Source organism: Polistes dominula, unplaced genomic scaffold (assembly GCF_049000335.1).
Source record: "Polistes dominula isolate Pdom_NZ unplaced genomic scaffold, Pdom_raw_medaka contig_11, whole genome shotgun sequence".
In the NCBI taxonomy this organism is placed as follows: domain Eukaryota; kingdom Metazoa; phylum Arthropoda; class Insecta; order Hymenoptera; family Vespidae; genus Polistes; species Polistes dominula.
Window position 1 is genome coordinate 3,437,501 of NW_028301154.1, and position 20,378 is coordinate 3,457,878.

Here is a 20,378-nt window from a genome sequence, read left to right on the forward strand (position 1 = left end):
TAGTTTTTTTTCTTTTTCTTCTTATTTTTCTTTTCTTTTTTTTTTTTTGTCGAACGATTTCAAAATTATATATATATACATATATATTTATATATGTATGTATATACATATGTATGTATTATTTCTACAGATCTTATACTCCATTAAAAAGCAGTTTTTTTTTCTTGTTTTTTTTTTCTTTTCTTTTCTCAAAACAAATCGTATCGTAAACGGGACAGTCTTCAGATCAGCGACGCACATAACTCACATCGAAAAAAAATCAATGATGTTTATATATCTATATATATATATATATATCTCTCTCTCTCTCTCTCTCATCCCTCATCCCTCTCTCTCATTTTTTCATTTTCCTTTTATTTTCAAAAATCGATATAGGTAGTGCGCGCGCTTTCATAAGTAGGTGTTTATAATAACAATGTTTTTAACGATGTATGTATGTATTCTTGTGTATTTGTAATGTGTAATATGTGTTTGTAAACATACGTGTAGAATTTGTGTTGTAAGTATTATGTATATATATATATATATATATATATGTATGTTATGTGTAAGTGTGTGATCATTTGTGGTTGGGTGAGAGTGTATATATATATATATGTATAACGTACAAAAGGGTTAAAAGCAGAATCATTGAATTGGCGCAAATTTTCTTACGTCACCCTCAAATATATAGATATATACGATCTCCTTTCGTTTAGACATTATAATAACTTTTATATTATCCGTCAACTTTTATTTATTTATTTATTTATTTATTTATTTATTTATTATGTATGTATATATATATATGTTGAAATATATATACATATATATATATATATATATATATATATATATATATATATATACATATCTATATATATATATATATTTGTAATATATTATATATATTATAAAATTTAACTCCAAATTGCGATAATAACGTCTAATTGCAACGTGCGTGCGCGTGTACGTGTTGCGCCTTATTCTCTGTTCTTTTTATTTTATTTATATTTATTTATATATATATATATATATATATATATTTATTTATTTATTTACTTTATTTTACTTTATTTTAATTTATTTTACTTTATTTTACTTTATACTTTACTGCTCTTTTCTTTTCTTTTCTTTTTTTTTTTATATTATTATTTTCGTGTACGTGTAATAATCACTCGCTTATCGGTTTTATTACATTATTCGCATACTAGTTTTTTCGTTTTCTCATACTACACACAACACACACACACACACAGATTACATGCATACATTACACATCACACATAACTCACACACAAACACTTTCGTATAACTTTTATCTTTCTTATAATTCATTCATTTCAACTCGCATTCTTTATCTCAGTGGGAGGGTAAGTTAACGTGTAAATGTGTAGAAGTATAATAGTGATGATAGTAGTAGTGGGTGACGGTAGACGTTGGTTGTAATAATAGTAGTAATAATAGTAATAGTGTTGTGCATGTGTATTTAGTTTCGTGTTTAAGTAAAGTGGTGGATTGTAAACGATTATGGGATATAAAGATGTGTGTGTGTGTGTAAATCTTTTGCACTCGCGCGTACATGTGTAAGTATGTGTCATATTACAACGTGTGGTATATTTTATTTAATATTATTTTCTTCCTTCATATATATATATATATATATATATATATATATATATATATATATATATGTATGTTTTTTTTTTTATTCCGGTTTATAATAATATTTTCTCTTTCATGTTTTTTATCCAGTGACCCGTTAAATCTACAATTAATTATTTAATTAATTAATTAATTAATTTATATAATATAAATAAATTCTACGCACTCTTATTCGTTTAATCGGCAGAATAATATGATGCATCATTCTTTATTTTTGTTCTTACAAGTTAGATTTTAATTTTAATTTAATTTAATTTAATTTAATTTTATTTTATTTTATTATAATTTAATCGTCCGGTAACGTGTGTGTGTTCGTTCAGTTCGGCGCACCATTACAAAAATTTGGTTTGCCATTTTTTTTCTTTTTTTTTTTTTTTAAGCTCTCCTGGCCTCGTTGTTGTTGCTGCTGCTGCTGTTGTAGTTGTTGTTGTAATTGTGGTTGTTGTTGGTTGTTGTTAGATCAATTCGTGACTTCGGCTATTTTTTTTTTTTTATTTATTTATTTATTACTAATCCTAAATATGCCTCGCTCTATAGTATATTTTATTTATTTATTTATTTATTTTTATTTTATCATTCTTTCTCGTTAAATTCAAAGAAGAAGAAAGTATCACTCGATGATTATTATTACTATTAATATTATTATTATTATTTATTATTATTATTATTATTATTATTTTCTCAGTACAATTATTTTTCTTTTTATCAATGTGTGGGTTTTTTTTTATATGCTGTTATAAATATATATATATGATTTTCAACGAAAATGATGGGTGACATTAAAAAAAAAAAAAAAGAAAAACAAACAAACAAAAACGCATCCAAATTTTGTTCAATTGTTTTTACATATTATTTCGTTTGCTATTAACACACGTGATTTTTTTTATTATTTTTATCATCCAAACATTTGGATACGTCTATATATATATAATATATTTATTAATTTGCATGACAAAAAAAAACGATAAGATTGTTGTTGTTGTTGTTTATGGTAATTCGCGGTGGAAAGAACGAGGTGATGGGGGAGTGTTGGTGGTGGTGAGATGGTGGAGAGGAAGAAGAGAAGATTATTTTATTGGCTATGGAAAAAAAATGATCAATCGCGATTAATTGTTGTAATAATTAGAAAGAAAGAAATGAGGTGAATTATTTTCCATGCGTTATTATTAATTAATTAATTAATTAATCAATTAATTAAAATCAATTAATTATGATAGTCAACGAATTATTAGACAGTGTAAAAATCGTAACAACAAACGTGCGTATTATTTATTTTGTCCTATTTCTTCTTCATCTTGTTCTTCTTCTTCTTCTTCTTCATCGTCATTGTCGTCATATTATTCTTCTTCCACTTGTTCGACATTGTCATCATCACTTTTCATTATCGTCATTATTAACATCGCCATTTTTAAAAGATTTCATCAATAACGGAGCAAGGAGAGCCAGGTATTATTAAACAGTGCGCGTAAAAATCACTTCGAGAGAGGAGGCTTTGTATCTTTTTTTTATTTTTTTATTTATTTTTTTTTATTATTTTCTATTTCATCGCGGCTTTTTGTTTCTTTTGTTTTTATTATTTTTTTCTATTTTTTATTTGTTTAACTCTTTTATTATTACCTTTTCTTATTTTTTCATGTTACGTTCGGGTGGCGGGGAATTATTTAGGTTTATATTATTATTATTATTATTATTATTATTATTATATTATATTATTACTATTATTATATTATTATGCTTATTATATTATTATTATTTTTATTATTAATATAATTTCATTATTATTATTATTATTATTCCTCTTGTTTTTCTTTATCTTCTTCGTTTTAAAGTATTTTACGTATAAAGAGAGGCGCGTTTAGACAGTGCATTTACAGTACCAAAAAATGTTTAATGCGCACAGAAGTATTGAAATATTTGAAATTGTTTAATAATCGATTTTTTTAATAATTCTATATTTACGCGCTCGCGCAGGCGTTATTTGTGTCTGTCTGTCTGTCTGTGTATAATATGTATATGTGTATGTATGTGTTGTTTGTTATTTTTTATATTTATTTTTCATGATTATTTAATATTTTTAAATCCAGTATACTATTTATTCATATTTTATTCTCTCATCGTCATTTGTCTAACGTCATGTCCTGTATATGTGTCGTGTATGTGAGGGTTGGTATGAATGGATGGGTGTGTGCGTAAATTACGCGCGTAAATGTACTGTGCCCTTTTTTTTTATGTATGTTACATGTTAGTGTTTTTGTTTAGATGAAAATGTAAATGTAGTAAGCTTGTTGCATCTGTGTTATTTACTTTTTGCATTGTTTGTGTGTGTGTGTGTGTGTGTGTGTGACATCGTCCAAAGGCTAGTCCCAGGACAAAATCCCTAAACGTTATTTCTTTTTCCCTTTTTCTTCGTTTTTTTTTTGTTTTGTTTGTTAAATCGAGGATCAAGCCGAATTTTGTTTGACCGTGTCGCATAAAATTATTCGTTTTTCTTATTTTCATATTTTCCATATTTTTCTATCTGTTTTTTTTTTTTTTTGTAATCTTTCTCTTTCATTCATTCATTCTTCATTTATTTTTATTTATTTATTTATTTATTTTGTTCTTTTTGTAATTATAATTACAAACTTTGTTTTTATTTTATTTAATTAACTTATTTTATCTTTTGCTCGCGTGTTTAATAATTATATATGTATGGGTATGTTAATGTATGCAATATTTAATGTTATTATAAATGTATTTATTTATAAAGAGAGAGATTAGCAAAGAACTAAAACGAATTGCTGCTACTGAAAGGTGTATGTGTGTATGTATGTGTGTATGTATGTGTGTCTCTGTGTGTGTGTGTGTGTGTCAATGGAAGGGTTTAGAGAATCGGTCGAACGTATAAGTTCGTAATCGTTATCGTTATAATCATTATCATCATTTTTTCAACTATTATCATTTATCATTTAACCTCTTAGGCATTGCTAAATGTTGCACAAGGTTGTTTTTCTCTGTACAGCAAAGTTTCAGAATTAAGGGTTCAAGTTTCTCCACTTTGAAGTATATTTAAATAAATTATTTATTAAATAATTATATTTAAATTATATAGTTTTTTTATTTTCTTTAAAATATATTGCACATATTTTAACACTAATTATTTACTTTAATAATTAATAATACAATTATGTGTCTATGATATATTTTAAAAGATGTTATTCGCGAAAGCCATTATAGTGGCGCAGTGTGCCTAAGAGGGTTAAATCATAGATATATATATATATATATAGGTTATTTTGTTTAATAAAATTATTATATAAATTAAATACTTTTTTTCATATTGTATTATTCGCATGTGTTGACAAAACACTTTGGAAAAAGGGGTTGTTGATTGGGATTGTGATGCCTAGTTGTAGTGGTAGTGATTATGGTAGGGTGTAGGATAGTTGTAAGGGTGAGGATTAGGGTAGGAGGTTTCGAAGGGTAATATAAATCGTTGACTATAATCGAATCGAATCGATATTATACGTTCGACTCAACCCTCGTGAAGTTCGACGTTACTTTAGTTGCATTTTTTGTTGTCTCGATCAAATGGATTTTTCTTGCTTCTCCTCCCCCTCCTCCTCCTCCTCCTTCTCCTCTTCTTTCCTTTATCCATCATTCTTTTCATTTTCTCTCATTCTCTCATTCTCTCTCTCTCTCTCTCTCTCATCTGTTTGTTTTTTCTTTTAATTCGAGTATCGCAGTTTCTCGCATTGCAGTCGCATCGCAGTTTTGTGTACGTGTTTTTATTATATCTTTTTTTATTATTATTAATATTACTATTATTATTATAATATTATTATTATCATTATTATTATTAATATTATCATTATTATTAATGTTATTATTATTATTATTTATATTATTATTATTATTATGTATGCTTTTATTTTATTTGTTCATTCATTCGTAATGTTGTTGTTGTTGTTGTTGTTGTTGTTGGTGGAGGTTTTTTTTTTTTTATTTCATTTTTTATTTTATTTCATAATATATCGTCAGAGCTGCAATATTAACAATACAATAATATTTGCGGGGTGGGTCGAGGGGAGGTGGGGTGGGTATGTGTGTTTTGTTTCCTCTACGTTCGAGGTAGCGACTCGGTCAAAATGCAATTTTCCCTATTAATTATTATTATTATTATTACTATTATTATATTATTATTATTATTATAATTATTAATTTTCTTGTTCTCCGTTTTTTGTTTTGTTTTTTTTTTGTTTTTAAATATTTTCTTTCTTTTCGTTTTGAATAATAATTCACATTAAATAAACGGCAGTCCTCGAGAGTTAGCGATGCTCGTCCTAAGGCTATCCTGGTGGACACGACCACATTTGCTTTGTTTTTTTTATTATTATTATTATTATTATTATTAATATTATTATAATTATTATTAATATTAATATTAATATTATTTTATCATTAATATTAATTATTATATTATTTATTAATTAATATAATTATTATTTTTATTATTATTTATCTGTTGTTTTGTTTTGTTTTTATTTGTTTGTTTGTTTGTTTGTTTGTTTGTTTGTTTGCTTGCTTGCTTGTTTATTATTTGTTTAATACAATAATATACCTTTTCTTTTTCTTTTTTTTTATGTATGTATCGTAACAACCGATATATTTCATTTAAATTACGTTCAATCCGTTCGATTTTTTGTTTGTTTCTTTTTTTTTTTTTATGTCATTCTTGCATTCTCTCTTTCTCTCTCTCTCTCTCTCTCTCTCTCTCTCATTCTCTCTCTCTCTTTCGTTCTTACATTTTATTTCCATTTGCTGTCACACTCTCGTACATTCTTACATTCGATTTCTCTCTCTCTCTCTCTCTCTCTCTCTTTCTTTCTGCATAAATGTATATATACATATACATATACATATTCATATACAAATATTATTCGTATATTGTATATCTGTATATTTATATATACATATACACTATTACGTGTTTGCATGTGAATGTATGTGTGTGTGTGTTTTCGTTCACGTGTATATATATGCGTATATATTTGTGTTTACATATATATGTATATATATATATACATATTATATGTGTATATATATATATATGTATATATACATATATACTTCTATATATATATATATATATATATACTTTATTTATGTTGCTTATTTTTTTCTTTTTCATTATGTATACTTTATATATATATAACAATTTTTTTTTTTTTTTATGTTTATTTAAGGCCCAATACGTTCTTAACGAAGGAAATTATCTGCAACAGAAAGGAAAAGGAAGAATTTGTTAAACGTTTTATATTTTTTATTTTTTTTTCTTCTCTCTCTCTCTCATTCTCTCTCTCTCTCTCACACACACACACACATATATATATATATTCTCTCTCTCTCTCTCCCTTTCTTGCTTTCTTTTCTAACTCTCCCCCTCCCCTTCACCCTTTTTTTCCTTTTTTTTTTTTTTTTTACTTGACTACCTGTGTTTCATTTAGCACCGCGATATATTATATCGAACTGTTTGCACACACACACGTTAATTGGTGCAATGAAGAATGGGAAACTTTATGAAATGAAATAAAAAAAAGAAAGAAAAAAAAAAGTATAAAAAATGGGAATCATTTATGCGTGTCCCCGTCGTAGTAGTAGTTAGTTAGTATGCACAATGTGTGTAAGTTGTGTGGTGTAGTGTTATACAATTTCTAGTCGAAGGACGTTTAAGAATAATAAAAAAAGAAAGAAAAAAAAAAGAAACCAACGTGCTTGTTAAATTGCTATACTTGCTTTGCTTCTTATTTGTTTGTTTGTTTGTTTGTTTATTTGTTTGCTTATATTGCATTGCATTGCGAGAGGCAGTGAGGAGTTGAATGGGAAAGTGGAAAAATGGGGCTGATGGAAGAATAAAAAAAAAAGGGGGGAATTTCTTGGGTTGGATCAAAGGAAACGAGAAATAGTTGTAATAGTAATAGTAGTAGTAGTAGTAGTAGTAGTAGTAGTAGTAGTAGATGGGTTACCCGAGTTCTAATCGAACATTTACCGAGTTACTTTCTTCCACGATAAACAAGAAAAAGAATTAATCCTTTGACTGCTAATGGCGTATATATACGCTCTCACAAATCCATCAATATACACGACGAAAGGTGTAAATATATATATACATAGGCCCGTCTGTATATTTTATTTTACTGTAACACCATTATTGCTGTATTACCGGATTAATTTAAAATGGAATTTATTGTGATATGTAACATAGCAAATAAATATTGGCAATTAATTTCAATGTCGTTTTAGTTAATTGCTTTTATATTTGAAACTCGTCGTCTATTTGATATTTTCTTATCTTTATTTCGTTCATTATTTTATTTTATTATTTTTATTATAATTAGGTTTAAAAAAATTATTCAAATATATCCTGTTGTTAAAGTTATTATACTCTGTGTTACATTATAAATTATTGTATTTTTTTTTTCTTTTATATTTAAACTAGAGGGGTGCCCCGCCACGCAACGCGTTGCTGTTGCTCACAATCAGTCCGATACACACGTCTTTAAGTCATAATTCGCGATTAATAAAATAATATTGTGATTATAAATTGAGATATAAACTATCCTATCTTTCAAGTTGGATGAAACTGCACATAGTGTGTAAAATTTTATTCAATTCGGTTTAGCATTTTAGGAGTCCATTGCGGACAAACAAAGTGACACGTAATTTATATATATTAAGATTATCGATTATCATTCGAAGGAATGCACAAGATAAATAAAGTAAATTAAAGTAGCTTAAAATATTAAAAAAAAAAAAAAAAAATGTAAAAAAAATTCATATTTTTATTTTATTTGCTCATTATTATTTGTTTTGATCAGAGTAGTAGTCGAATGGAAAAAAAAACAGTCGCCACGACTGACATGCGAAAATTGTGCCGCGCCGTTCGTTCATATTTTATGGATTGATTTGAGAACGTGCCGCAGTCAAAGGGTTAAACAATCGATGAAACAAAGTTGAAAATGTGAAAAGAAAAAAAAAGAGTAAGAAAATTTTTCTTCTTTGTTTTTTTTTTCTCTCATTTTCTTCTTATTTTTTTTTTTTTTTTTTTTAATAAATATATTCGTCATATCATGCCATTTTTTTTTTTTAAAGTGTTTATATATATAATATTATAATAATTCAGTTAATCTTTTGTTTGTTTGTTGTTTAGTTCTTTCGTTTAGGAAAATTACTAGATTTAATAACAGGAAATAACTAGGCGGAGTATTTTTTTTATTTATTTCTTCTTCTTCTTTTTTTTTCGTTCCTTTTCTATTTTTTTTTCTGCTTCCTCTCTTTCATAGGAAAAGCATATAATAAGGACTTTGATTGCATATAACTTAAAAACTAGATAAATCGTAATATGTATTGGTGTGTGTGTGTGTTGGGTTTTTTTAAATTTCTTTTTTAATTATTATTATTATTATTATTATTTGTGTTTCTTTATTATTATTATTATTATTATTATTATTATTATTATTATTTATGAAATAAGTCGATAAAAATATGAATATTAATATAATATCCCTGTTTTAAAAAGGGATAGTCGAATATTACATTAGAAAATACAAAATAAAAAAAAAAACAAACAAAACAAAAAAAAACAAAATAAAAAATAAAAAACAAATTCTATACGAAAGATTGAAATTAGATAATAATAATAATATTATTATAATAGTCATTAAAATATGCTTCTCTTTCTACAAACAGTGTGCTCGTAGTTATTATTGATATTATTATTATCATTATTAACTATTATTACTATTATTATTATTATTATTATTATTATTATTATTATTATTATTTTGTTTGTTTCTAAAGGTAATAATAATTATAAAGCATATCATCGATGATAAATTATTTCTATACAAATGTAATAACCGTAAAACGCGTTATTTATCTAGGCGTTTATCTTCTCAAATATTCCTTTTTCCTTTTTTTCTTTTCTTTTTTTTTTTTTTTCTTTCTTGTTTGTTGTTTTCTTCATCGCTTTGTGATACCACAACAAAATTTTGGAATATTTAAAACATGACAAAAAGCTTTGAATTGTAGATTAATTATTAGAAAAAAAGAAACATCTACCGTTCTTTCCGTTTTTCCCCACTACTACGAACAACACAACCACCCTTTCTTTTTTATACACGTTTTTTTTCTCACCCTCCCCCCCCCTTCCATTCACTTTATATTCTTTATTCTTATTTATTAATATATATATATATATATATATATATATATATATATATATTTATATCAATCAATTAATCATTCGTACAGGTCGCGTCAAGGTACTGATAAAAACAATTAACTTTATCAGATCGTCCCGTATTATTATTATTATTATTATTTACTCGAACAAAAATTATTTAGAAGTTCTCGGTATATTATAATCAACTATATAAACCACACACACACTCATCCAGTGATGAGTGTGTATCTCATTTTTTCTTTTTTTTTTTTGCAGTTCCGTTTCCATATAATATATTGTTTATTTTATTCATTTATTTTGTTTAATTTTTTTTGTTTAATTTTTATTTATTAAATTTATCTCCTAAAACGATTTCATGAGAGAGAGAACACACACACACACACACACAACACATCCAACACAACAACGCATCATTTATCCTGACAAAAAGATGAATTTTTTGTTCAATCTTTTTTTTTTTTTTTTTTTTTTTTAATTTCTTCTTTTCCCATTTTTTTTATTTATCTCTCGTGTGTTTATTTAATAATATATTATATTATTAAGGTATTATTATTATTATATATTTGATTTGCAAATAATAATATGAAAATTTGTTCTTTTTTTTTTTCTTTTCACGTTGATTTTTTTTCTTTTTCTTTCTTTTTTTTTTTTGGTTTATCATTTAATAATTGTTCTCTCTCTGTTTTTTTTTCTTTTTTTGTTTAATTTTGTTTGTTTGTTTGTTTGGTTCGAGTACCAGCTCGGAACTCACCTCGACGGAGCAAGGCCCCGAGCTTTATTCGCGTTCCGCTTTGTTTGTCAGCGTCGGGACGCCCTGCGTCGCGTCGATCGTTCAGCTGTCGACGCTGAAAAGCTCTTTGTGAAGGGCCGGAAACTCTAGGTGCGGTTGCGACCGTTTGAACTTTGCCAGGGCGTCCATGTGTAAAAGAGAAATCTCACGCAGTTGGGGTATCTTAGCTAATATAGCATCGCACACGGTTACGTCCCCTTTTATCGGTGACACGTGATTCCGGTCCAACTCCGACCTAAGTGCCCTTATCACTGCTTGATAAAGCCTCGTTATTTCCGCCAATCCCTTCAATCCTGGCCGATCTGTATATACAAACATATTTATTATTATTATTATTATTTATTCAGTATTTGTATTTTATTTTGTATTTCATTTTAACTGTTTGCAAACATAGACAATTTCTGATAATAAAATGGGCCCTATTGTTGCATAGAAATTTAATTAACCCTTTGTGTACACATCTATTTGAAGATTACTTGGAAATAAATCAGAATGAACTGATTAAATCTTATCTCAGTTTCAATGACGTATTTCAAAACGTCATATGCTTCTTTGTTCAAACAAATGCATGACGTATTGATACGTCAAATGTAGCCAAAGGGTTAATGGTTGATGGTGCCTGGGAGGCATACTTTCTAGGACTGCTAAAGGTTAAGTTGAATATAAATAAATAAATAAATAAATAAATGTACAAACCAGGACTGAGTAATACAGCAGCGCTGTAAAGCGCCAACTCCGTTTCGGTTAACTTCAATTCGGCAACGCTTCTAGCAAGTTCGAAAACGCAGGAAACCAACTTCATTTCCGCCGTGTCCGTCGTATAGAATGCATCTTGGGGTAACATGGTGTCACCGTACAGGACGCAATTTTGCGTGAGGTCGAGGTACCTGCTCATTCGTAGCACAGCCAACTCGAAGGAACCTAAGAACAATGCACAATGTTGCATAATATTGTACGAGTTATATTTTTTTATTGGGGTGGTCCTAAATGAGACTAACCAAATTGATTTGAAAGGGTGTAATCAGTTAACGTGTGTTAAAATTGTTTAATTTAGAAAAAATAATATAAAATAATACTAACCGGCCTTGAGTAAAACAATTTGATCGTCCTGGGAGAGTTTCATAAATCCAGGTACCATCTTAGCGAATTCGATGATCTGCTGGATAACAGTGGTTAATTTTTGCGCGCATTCGAGCCATAATTGTTCGTGCGCCATGTTTTTGTAATAGAGCAATCTGGATATGTCGTGAGGTTTCCGGAATGACTCCTGTATTTGTTCAGTCGACACCAGACACGTTCTCGCATGTGCATCTGCTATCGTCTTTGAGAGTAACTCACTTATCTGTGCCGGATCTGCGAAATTTGTTTATGCCATTTGATGTAATTAAACGTTCCATTTTATATTAATTCTTTTTCTTTTTTTTTTTTTTTAAATAATTATAATTATATATATATATTTGTATGTATGTACATGTGCTCATAATTATGAAAGTGGTTTAATTATAAGTGATTATTTTTTTTTTTTTGAGATATTTAATATATTTTATTAATATTATAATATATTTTTATATATCGCGTATTATAATATTATTATATTATATCAAATTATAAATATAATAAAATATATAATTATATTAATATAATTATTATACATATAATATTCGAATTACTAAATATAAATTCTATATAATTATTTTTATAACAAACACCACATTAAATTGAATTAATTTAGTTTAAAATAACTTGGTGAATGAAAAACAAGATAAACTCATTTGTTTTTGTGTTTTTTTTTTTTTAATTTGGGACTTAGATCATTTTCATAATTATGAGCACATATTTTTCTTTTTTTTTTCTATATATATATATATATTTTTTTTTTTCATAATAAATATATTTACTTAATTTTGCTACTCGATACATCGAAGCTGCTTCAGGCACTACTAACGAAAGGAAATTGAATTTTGTTTATAATGATTGGGATATAATATAGGTTAAATATTAAAGGTTTGTGTTATATATTTGTTATTTCATTATATCGTTCGTTAAATATAACAAATAAATACAAAGCAATATATACATACACACACACATACACATATATATATATATATATATATGTATATATATATATATATATATAAAAGACAAATATTGTTGCGTGCCGAACGGCGCGTGTCACTTTAATTCTAATAAATGCGCGAAAAGGGCAAAAAAGGGACAAGAATATGGGGGATGAAATGAGGTCGGTGTGGGGGGGGATGGTGGAAGGTGTGAAAGAAGATTCGTATAATTTTGTACGTGCACACATAATAGAAAAAAAATAAATGAAAATATCTACGGAGTCGAGTAATATGGATCAAATTTGGATGGAAATATTTTTATTTATTTATTTTTTTATTTATTTAATTTTTTTTTTTTAATTTCTTTTTTTCTTTTGAAAGAATGTAATAGTACATTTTCTAAAATTATATATATATATATATTATAATATTATATTTATATTAATATATAAATATTGTATGTATATAATCTTAGAAAATTATTATATATTTATTTGAATATTTTCTATATTTATATATTATATATTATTTACTATTAAATTATTATATTATTATATAATAATTTAATTTTTAATTGTATATTTTTCTTTCAATTCGACAAATTTTTCGTAGAATTTTGTCATCGTCATCGTTTTGAATGCTCGACACGTTTGAGACTATTAGTAGTCCTGTTCGTCTCGTTCATCTACTTTCTAAGTTTCTTGTTGTTGTTTTTTTCTTTTTTTTTTTTTTTTTGCTCTGTGATCCATATTAAACGCTCTTTTATCTAAACACGAACATGTTTTGTGTGTTCGATGCGGGTGGGGGGGAGGGGGGGGGTCACGCGAGCACGTCGAAATTCGCCGTTAGGTATGTGAAGGATTACCCCGAAAGAGAAAGAAGAAGAAGAAGAAGAAGTAGAAGTAGAAGTAGAAGAGTCCGCGTAGGTAATTTGTTGAAATAAAAAAAAACCTTTTAAAGGTTTTAACAACAACAACAACAACAACAACAATTTATACAATTTATCAATTCAATCAATTTCAAACACCATCTGAATTTATTTATTTTTATTTTTATTTTTATTTTTATTTTAATCTTTCTTTTTATCTTTACGTGTGTATAATTGAAATAAACAAATATGGTTTTGTTTTTTTATTTTCTTTCAACTTAACAGATAAATGTACCAACATTATCATCATAATCATCATCATCATCATAATCATCATTATTATCATTATCATCATCATCATCGTCATTATATCATTGAATTTTTTCGAAGTATTTATACATTTTCATGCAGCATGAGCAGAAGAAAAGAAAAAGACAATAAATTGATAACATTTACGACAAAGTTGCGAGATGAAATTTTGTTGTTTTGTTTATTAATTCGTGCGAGTAGATAAAAAGACACCATCGAAAGCACCGAGAAGAAAAAGTTTCGAAAGAGAAAATATTTATAAGAAATAAACCAAAATGAAGAAGATTTAGTAATAAGAATAAATTAAAAAAAAAAAAAAAAAAAAAAAAAAAAAAGGAAAATAGAATTAAAGTTTTAATTAAATAACGACCGACAAATAAAGTAAAATAAGAAGAAAGATAGAATATAGAACACGTAATCACAAAGTATCGAATCTTACGAGAAAACTCGATATTTATCTCTTTTTTCAGTTTATCGGATAAGAAACCACGACTCTATCTTCCATTTACTTTTAACAAACAAGATGATCTTGCGTGGGGAGGGGGCGCAGAGGGCTAGTAACTTTTTCTATTTCTTTACCTAGGAGTGTTATCAAAAATCATAGGGGATTATTTGTTCTATCCCTTTTTTTTCAGATTTTTTCTTTTTTTACATACGCGGACTCTTTGTCGCGAATTTAAAACAAAAAAGAAAAAGAAAACGAGAAGATGTAAATAAAATAAAAAAAGGTAGAAAAAGAAAAAGAATGATAAAATATAGAAAGTATAAGATGTAATAAAGATAATAAAAATATAATAAATATAATAATATATATATGTATATATATATATAGAGAGAGAGCGCGAGAACATGCCCATGCAAAGGGACACAAACGTAACCTCACATCTCGCATGGGACATACTGGGTAGACTCGGCACTTCGTCGTCCTCGGATGGATTGCTGACCCTTTGTTGCTGACCACTCAGAAAGGTCGTAGAGTCGACCATCGTGTACGAGCCGTGTCCCAAGTTGGCGAGTTCGACGGTAGTTTCTTGCTTGACAGCAACGATTCCACCCCCGCTCAGTGAACCACCACCACCACCACCTCCTCCGCCACCATTGCCACCACCACCACCACTACCACCGTTACCACCAGCGCTACCAACCGTTCCACCGGTAGCAGCAGTGCCAGCACCTCCGCCTCCTCCTCCACCCCCGTTACTACCACTACCAACACCACCACCACCACCACCACTACTGGCACTACCAGCGTTGCTACCACCGTTACCACCACCACCACTTCCACCACCGCTGCTGCCTCCTCCTCCTCCGCCTCCTCCTCCTCCACCACCAGCACTGCCACCCCCGCCCCCGCTGCCACCACCGCCTGTGCTGCTTCCGGTTGTCGAGGCAGACAGCGACTTTCCTGGTTGCGCCGAAAAGTCAAAGTTCACGTGCTTCAGCAGGGTTTCTTTTCTCCACTGCTTTTTTTTTTCTATTTTTTTTTCTATCATTTTTTTTTTTACGAGCACGCGGCACAAGGGTGACCAGGAAGCGCCCCTCGATAACAACGCCATCTTTTCATTTTTTCTCTTTTTTATTTTATATTCATCATCATCCTAGAGCTACTTTTATCATCCTTCTTTTTCCTCCTCCTCCTCCTCCTCCTCCTCCTTCTCATCTTATTCCTCCACCTCTCCCGAGATCACCCTTGCGAGAACGCGAATCCCTTAAACTCGTAGGATTCGGCCATTGGATAAAACGCGAGACACGAATTTAAAAAGCAACCTATATAAAGCGATACCGGTAGGAATTTGCACAATTCAATGATATTATTTTGACATTCATTCTTCATTCTTATTGGTTTGTCAAAGATTTAACAAACAAAGAAAAATGCGCGTGTGCGCAAGCACATTTTTTCTTCCTACCGGTAACGCGCGAAACTCGGTGGACGCGTCGTTCGACGACGAATAAAAATAAATGTGCTATTGTTAGTAATTTTTGGATTAATTTAGCATTAATGGCGGCGAAATAATAAAATATTGTAGGAGAGGATGGATAGGGGTGAGGTCGTTCATTTTAAGGAAGGATTTGGTGTAATAGACAATTGCAAATGTAAAAAAAAAACAGAAGAAAAATAAAACAAATAGGAGGATCAGGAGAGGATAAAAGAAAATAGAGATAAAATGTAAAAAATAAAAGTCCCTAGTAGCAGAAAATATTGAAAAATATTAAATACACATGTATCCAATATTTTTCAATATTTTATGCTACAAGGGGTGTGTGTGATATATTTATATTTACTAATGTGAATGTGAATGATGAAGAAAAGCAAATAATAATTAAAAAAAAAAAAAAAAAAAATGGGGGGATTGATAGATATAAGAAAAGATAAGTTTTTTCACTAGAAAAAGAAAAGAAAGAAAAAATTGCTTACCGGTGGTGACCACACTGGGTAATACTCCAGTTGCCGTAACTGCTGAGGGTGTGTCTGGTGCAACGGTGTCCGCGACTTGCGTCTGCGTCGGCCTAGGATCGTAGGTCGTCGTACTGTCGACGTAATCGGCGCTCTGTTCGTAATTCGTCATAGCTTGATTGTAATAACCAGAACCACCCGTACCGGGTCCGGGTGATGCGTACTCGCTACAACCGTACGGGTACCTAGCCGTAATATTACGAAATTTATGAAGTTCATCGTAATAATAATAATCGATGCTGTTCCTATATTGTTGATAAAATGATAGTTTCATTATATTTTGTATTTGATTTATTAATTGATTATCATCGTTATAATATTAACACTAGATTTAGGGAATATTTTGTTCACATTACTTTCTTTTTTTTTTTTTTTAATCACTTATAAACATTGTTTGTTTGAATGAAGGATTTATTTTATGTGATTTTCTTTTTCCATTTAAAATATAGGATAGTTTTTCCCGCGTTTTTTTATACTTTTATTATTTAGAGGTTATCTCTTGGTCTTTATAATAAGTACTGTAAGTTTGCAATAGATGACTCTGTATTGCAATTCAATTATTTCGCTATATTCACGTCCTACGTTTAACTTTGTTTTTTTTTTTTTTTTATATATATTTTTTCGTGCATTATTATTTTATGTATTCAATTGTAATTGTGGTAATATTTTGCACGTGATGTTTATAATTAATTAAAATTTAAATAAATAAAATATATAATAAATAATATAATTAACTAAATATAGTTTACAATTAGATTAAATTAACATTTTATAATAGAGCTATCGTCAAGTATTTAAATATACTTCTTCATTGTACGTCATTCAAATTCAACATCTATTTATTTAAAAAAAAAAAAAAAAAATAATATTTTTTATAAGTTTTATAGTTCGTAAATCTAGTGTTAAAAGTTGATTAAATGATTGATTTATTATTTGTATTGGTTAAATGTAGAATATTACTGACCCGCCGTTGTAAGGGAGATGCTGATCCGAACTGCTGGGCGTTTGATGCTCGAACACACTGCTATCGGGAGCCGTTTCAGAGGCCGCTCTCATTTGTGCCCTATGAAACCTGACCTCATCCTCGACCTTCTCCCTCTGTTTCTTTGACATACGCCCAAATTTAACGGCTGTGAAAGGAAGAAGTTTGTTTACTCTAACACGGCTTTTGTTTTTTTTTTTATTTTTTTTTTATTTTTTTTTGGGGGGTTGGGAAAAAGGAAATAACATATAGGTCTCTCTCTCTCTTTCTCTCTCTCTCTCTCTAACCCTTTTCATCTTTTATACGCTTATTTTGCTGATTAAAAGTAACCAAGGGCTTAGACGAATGAATGGCAGTCGAATCCGTGGAAAATCAGAGTTCTATTTTGATGGATACGAATATTTAACAAACGTAAAGGTATACATATATGTATATATGTGTACAAATGTATATAGGTTGTTGTTGGATGTTGAATGTTGGATGAAAATCCAATATTTTTCTATTTTTATTATATAGATTTTTATTATTATTAAAAATGAATCGTAATAAATCGCGATAGTATCAATGAAAGGTTAACTAAATTTGTTATTCAAAATATATCGTATAACACATATATAAAATACATATAATATATTATTTTAATATAATAATTAAATAAATAATATATAATAATATATATTTAAATAATAAAATATAATATAACATAAAATATAGTTTGTAAAAAAAAAATTAAACAAGAAACTTGTAGGATCTAACATTTTTTTCCTAATAAATGTTAAAAATCCTATTATAAAATTTGAAATTGAATTGTTATTGATAACAAATTTTTGTTAAATAACAAATCAAAAAAGGAAAGTTGTTATACATTCGGTATAAGAAATTTTCAAGGTTCCCGACCTTGAGGGAGAGGTAGAAAGTCATATGGTCGATTCTATGGGGTGGTGGTGGTGGTGGTGGTTGGTGGCGGTAGTGGCACGCGTTTACTCCACTTAGGAAATCTGTGGAAACTCGAGCGTAAAATAGGTACGTATCGAGAGGTCGATCGTGATTTCAGCACGTGACTTTCTACCCCTTCCATCCCTAACCTTTGCCTTCTCATTCTTTCCCTTCTCCCCGTATTCTCATTCCTGTTTAAAAGGGGTGGGAAACAGTAGGACGGTAGTAGAACGCGGAAGTTTGACTCGTTTTCGTAATATATATATATATGTATGTAACTACCCCTTCTCGTTCTGTGTAATGACGTCATACATACATACATACATACATACATACATATATTCGTAGAAAGATATTACATACGTCATAGGAGGTGGGATGGATTCGATAGATCGATAATCATCTTGGAATTTCTCTGATGCCTTTTAAAAGTCACATTTCGAAATATTCAAACCCTCGTGTGAAAAAATAAAATAAACCCTGTGAGGAAGTCAATTAATTTATATAATTCGAATTTGTTATCCTAAAAAAAAATAAACAAACTGGGTTACACTTGTCTTTTTCTCTTTGGTTACTTTGGGATTACTTATGATTTTGTTTAATTAAAAAAAAAAATAAATAAATAAATAAAAATTATTAAACAAATAAGACATCATAGAAACTAACCATAATTTGTTGTTGTTGTTGTTGTTTCTTTTTTTGAGATTAATCCTATTTTTATGCATTATACAAAATGCATTATAGAACAAAGCACGTAAGTTTGTTTAATTATTATATTTACAATAATTAATAATTACATGAAATGGGGGGAGGGGTTGATTTTGTTAAAGCAAAATTAAATGGCCTGAATGACAAGTCAGGTAAAAAGGGCTTGGCATGGAACGTGTTAAAAAGCTAAAGGTACAAACCTTTGTACTTTATATATAAATAAACGAACAAATATACATTTCATAATCTTTCTATTTATTTTAAACATAAATAATAAATAAATAATAAAAAAAAGGCTGAATAATTAAAAAGAGATCACCCCCCCCCCCGACTGGTTAACAGGTTAAAAAGAAAGGGGGAAATATATTCGAATTGAGGGTGGGATGGGTGTGCGTATGAGAGTATAAGAGGAAGGAAAGGGAAGAAAGTAGAGAAGGGGAAATATAGAAGAGGGGATGTGTGGGGTGTAAACGTTAGAAGACGACGTCAGTCGTCAGCTGAACTGCTATCGGGATTCGCGCGTACACGCGCGTTGGATGAACGAGGATGGGTGAGAAGAGGCGGGGTAAGGGGAACACAGTGACGAAGGGTGATCGACCGAACGCGAACACTATAACACATACATACGTACACATACAGAGAGTAGTAAGGGAGGGGTTGGATGATTGTAATGGTAGTAGTAGTAGTAGTAGTAGTTGTAGTTGTAGTGTGAGACAGAGATGACAACAGGAAGAGTATGTGCCGGCACACATACATACACACGTATAAGAGATGCACTTTCTGCTTTATTCTCTAACACGTGTGTATGTGTGTGTGTATGTATTGTATGCGTGCATGCGTTTATACACATCTCTATGTAGATTTATGTATGACCGTTTGCATGCGTAAATAAATATGCACATTGATTGTGTGTGTGTGTATTTGTGTGTGTGTGTATTAATGTGTTTGTGTGCATGAGAATAGCACATGTATATAAAAGAAGACGATGGACTCTTGGGGCCCTTATCGTGGAACGCAAATAAGTCTCGTAAGAAAGAGAAGAAATTTACTGTTGATGATGATGATGATGGTGGTGGTGGTGGTGGTGTAATGGTGGAGTAAGGAAAGAGTAAGATGAGTTTATGTGATTACTATCGTATCGAATCACATAAGAGAGAAAGAACATGTTTATATACTTTAAACTATATGTTGAAGAACGTGTTGAGGAAATAATAGAATGCAAGCTAATTATACGATTTGAAATCGTATTAGTTTAACCCTTTGAGTGTTATAGACGCATATATGCGTTTGGTAAAAATTACTAACTTTATCGTTCGATACACATCTGTGTTAATTGTTAATATTAATGTAAAATAACATAATATGTTTTTATCAATTAATTAAATTATATTTAGAAATAATT

At 29.0% G+C, this 20,378-nt stretch overlaps 1 protein-coding gene across 8 annotated transcripts in view; it reads right to left on the reverse strand.

The window, feature by feature from the left end:
* Positions 1–20,378, reverse strand: part of Hr3 (nuclear hormone receptor 3 ROR-beta) — a 129,418-nt gene that overhangs the window by 6,823 nt on the left and 102,217 nt on the right. For 4 of the 8 annotated variants that reach the window (XM_089178549.1, XM_089178553.1, XM_089178552.1 and 1 more), the window contains 6 exons: positions 17,315–17,480; positions 16,312–16,535; positions 14,779–15,300; positions 11,739–12,011; positions 11,355–11,579; positions 7,958–10,960 (listed from right to left, as the gene is read on the reverse strand). In XM_089178549.1, coding sequence (XP_089034675.1) covers positions 10,701–10,960; positions 11,355–11,579; positions 11,739–12,011; positions 14,779–15,300; positions 16,312–16,535; positions 17,315–17,480 — 1,670 coding nt within the window. In that variant the 3' untranslated portion in view covers positions 7,958–10,700. Of the gene's footprint in view, positions 6,900–7,957; positions 10,961–11,354; positions 11,580–11,738; positions 12,012–14,778; positions 15,301–16,311; positions 16,536–17,314; positions 17,481–20,378 lie in introns of those variants that run through there. The other 4 variants (XR_016178602.1, XR_016178603.1, XM_089178550.1 and 1 more) reach the window with 4 other exon arrangements.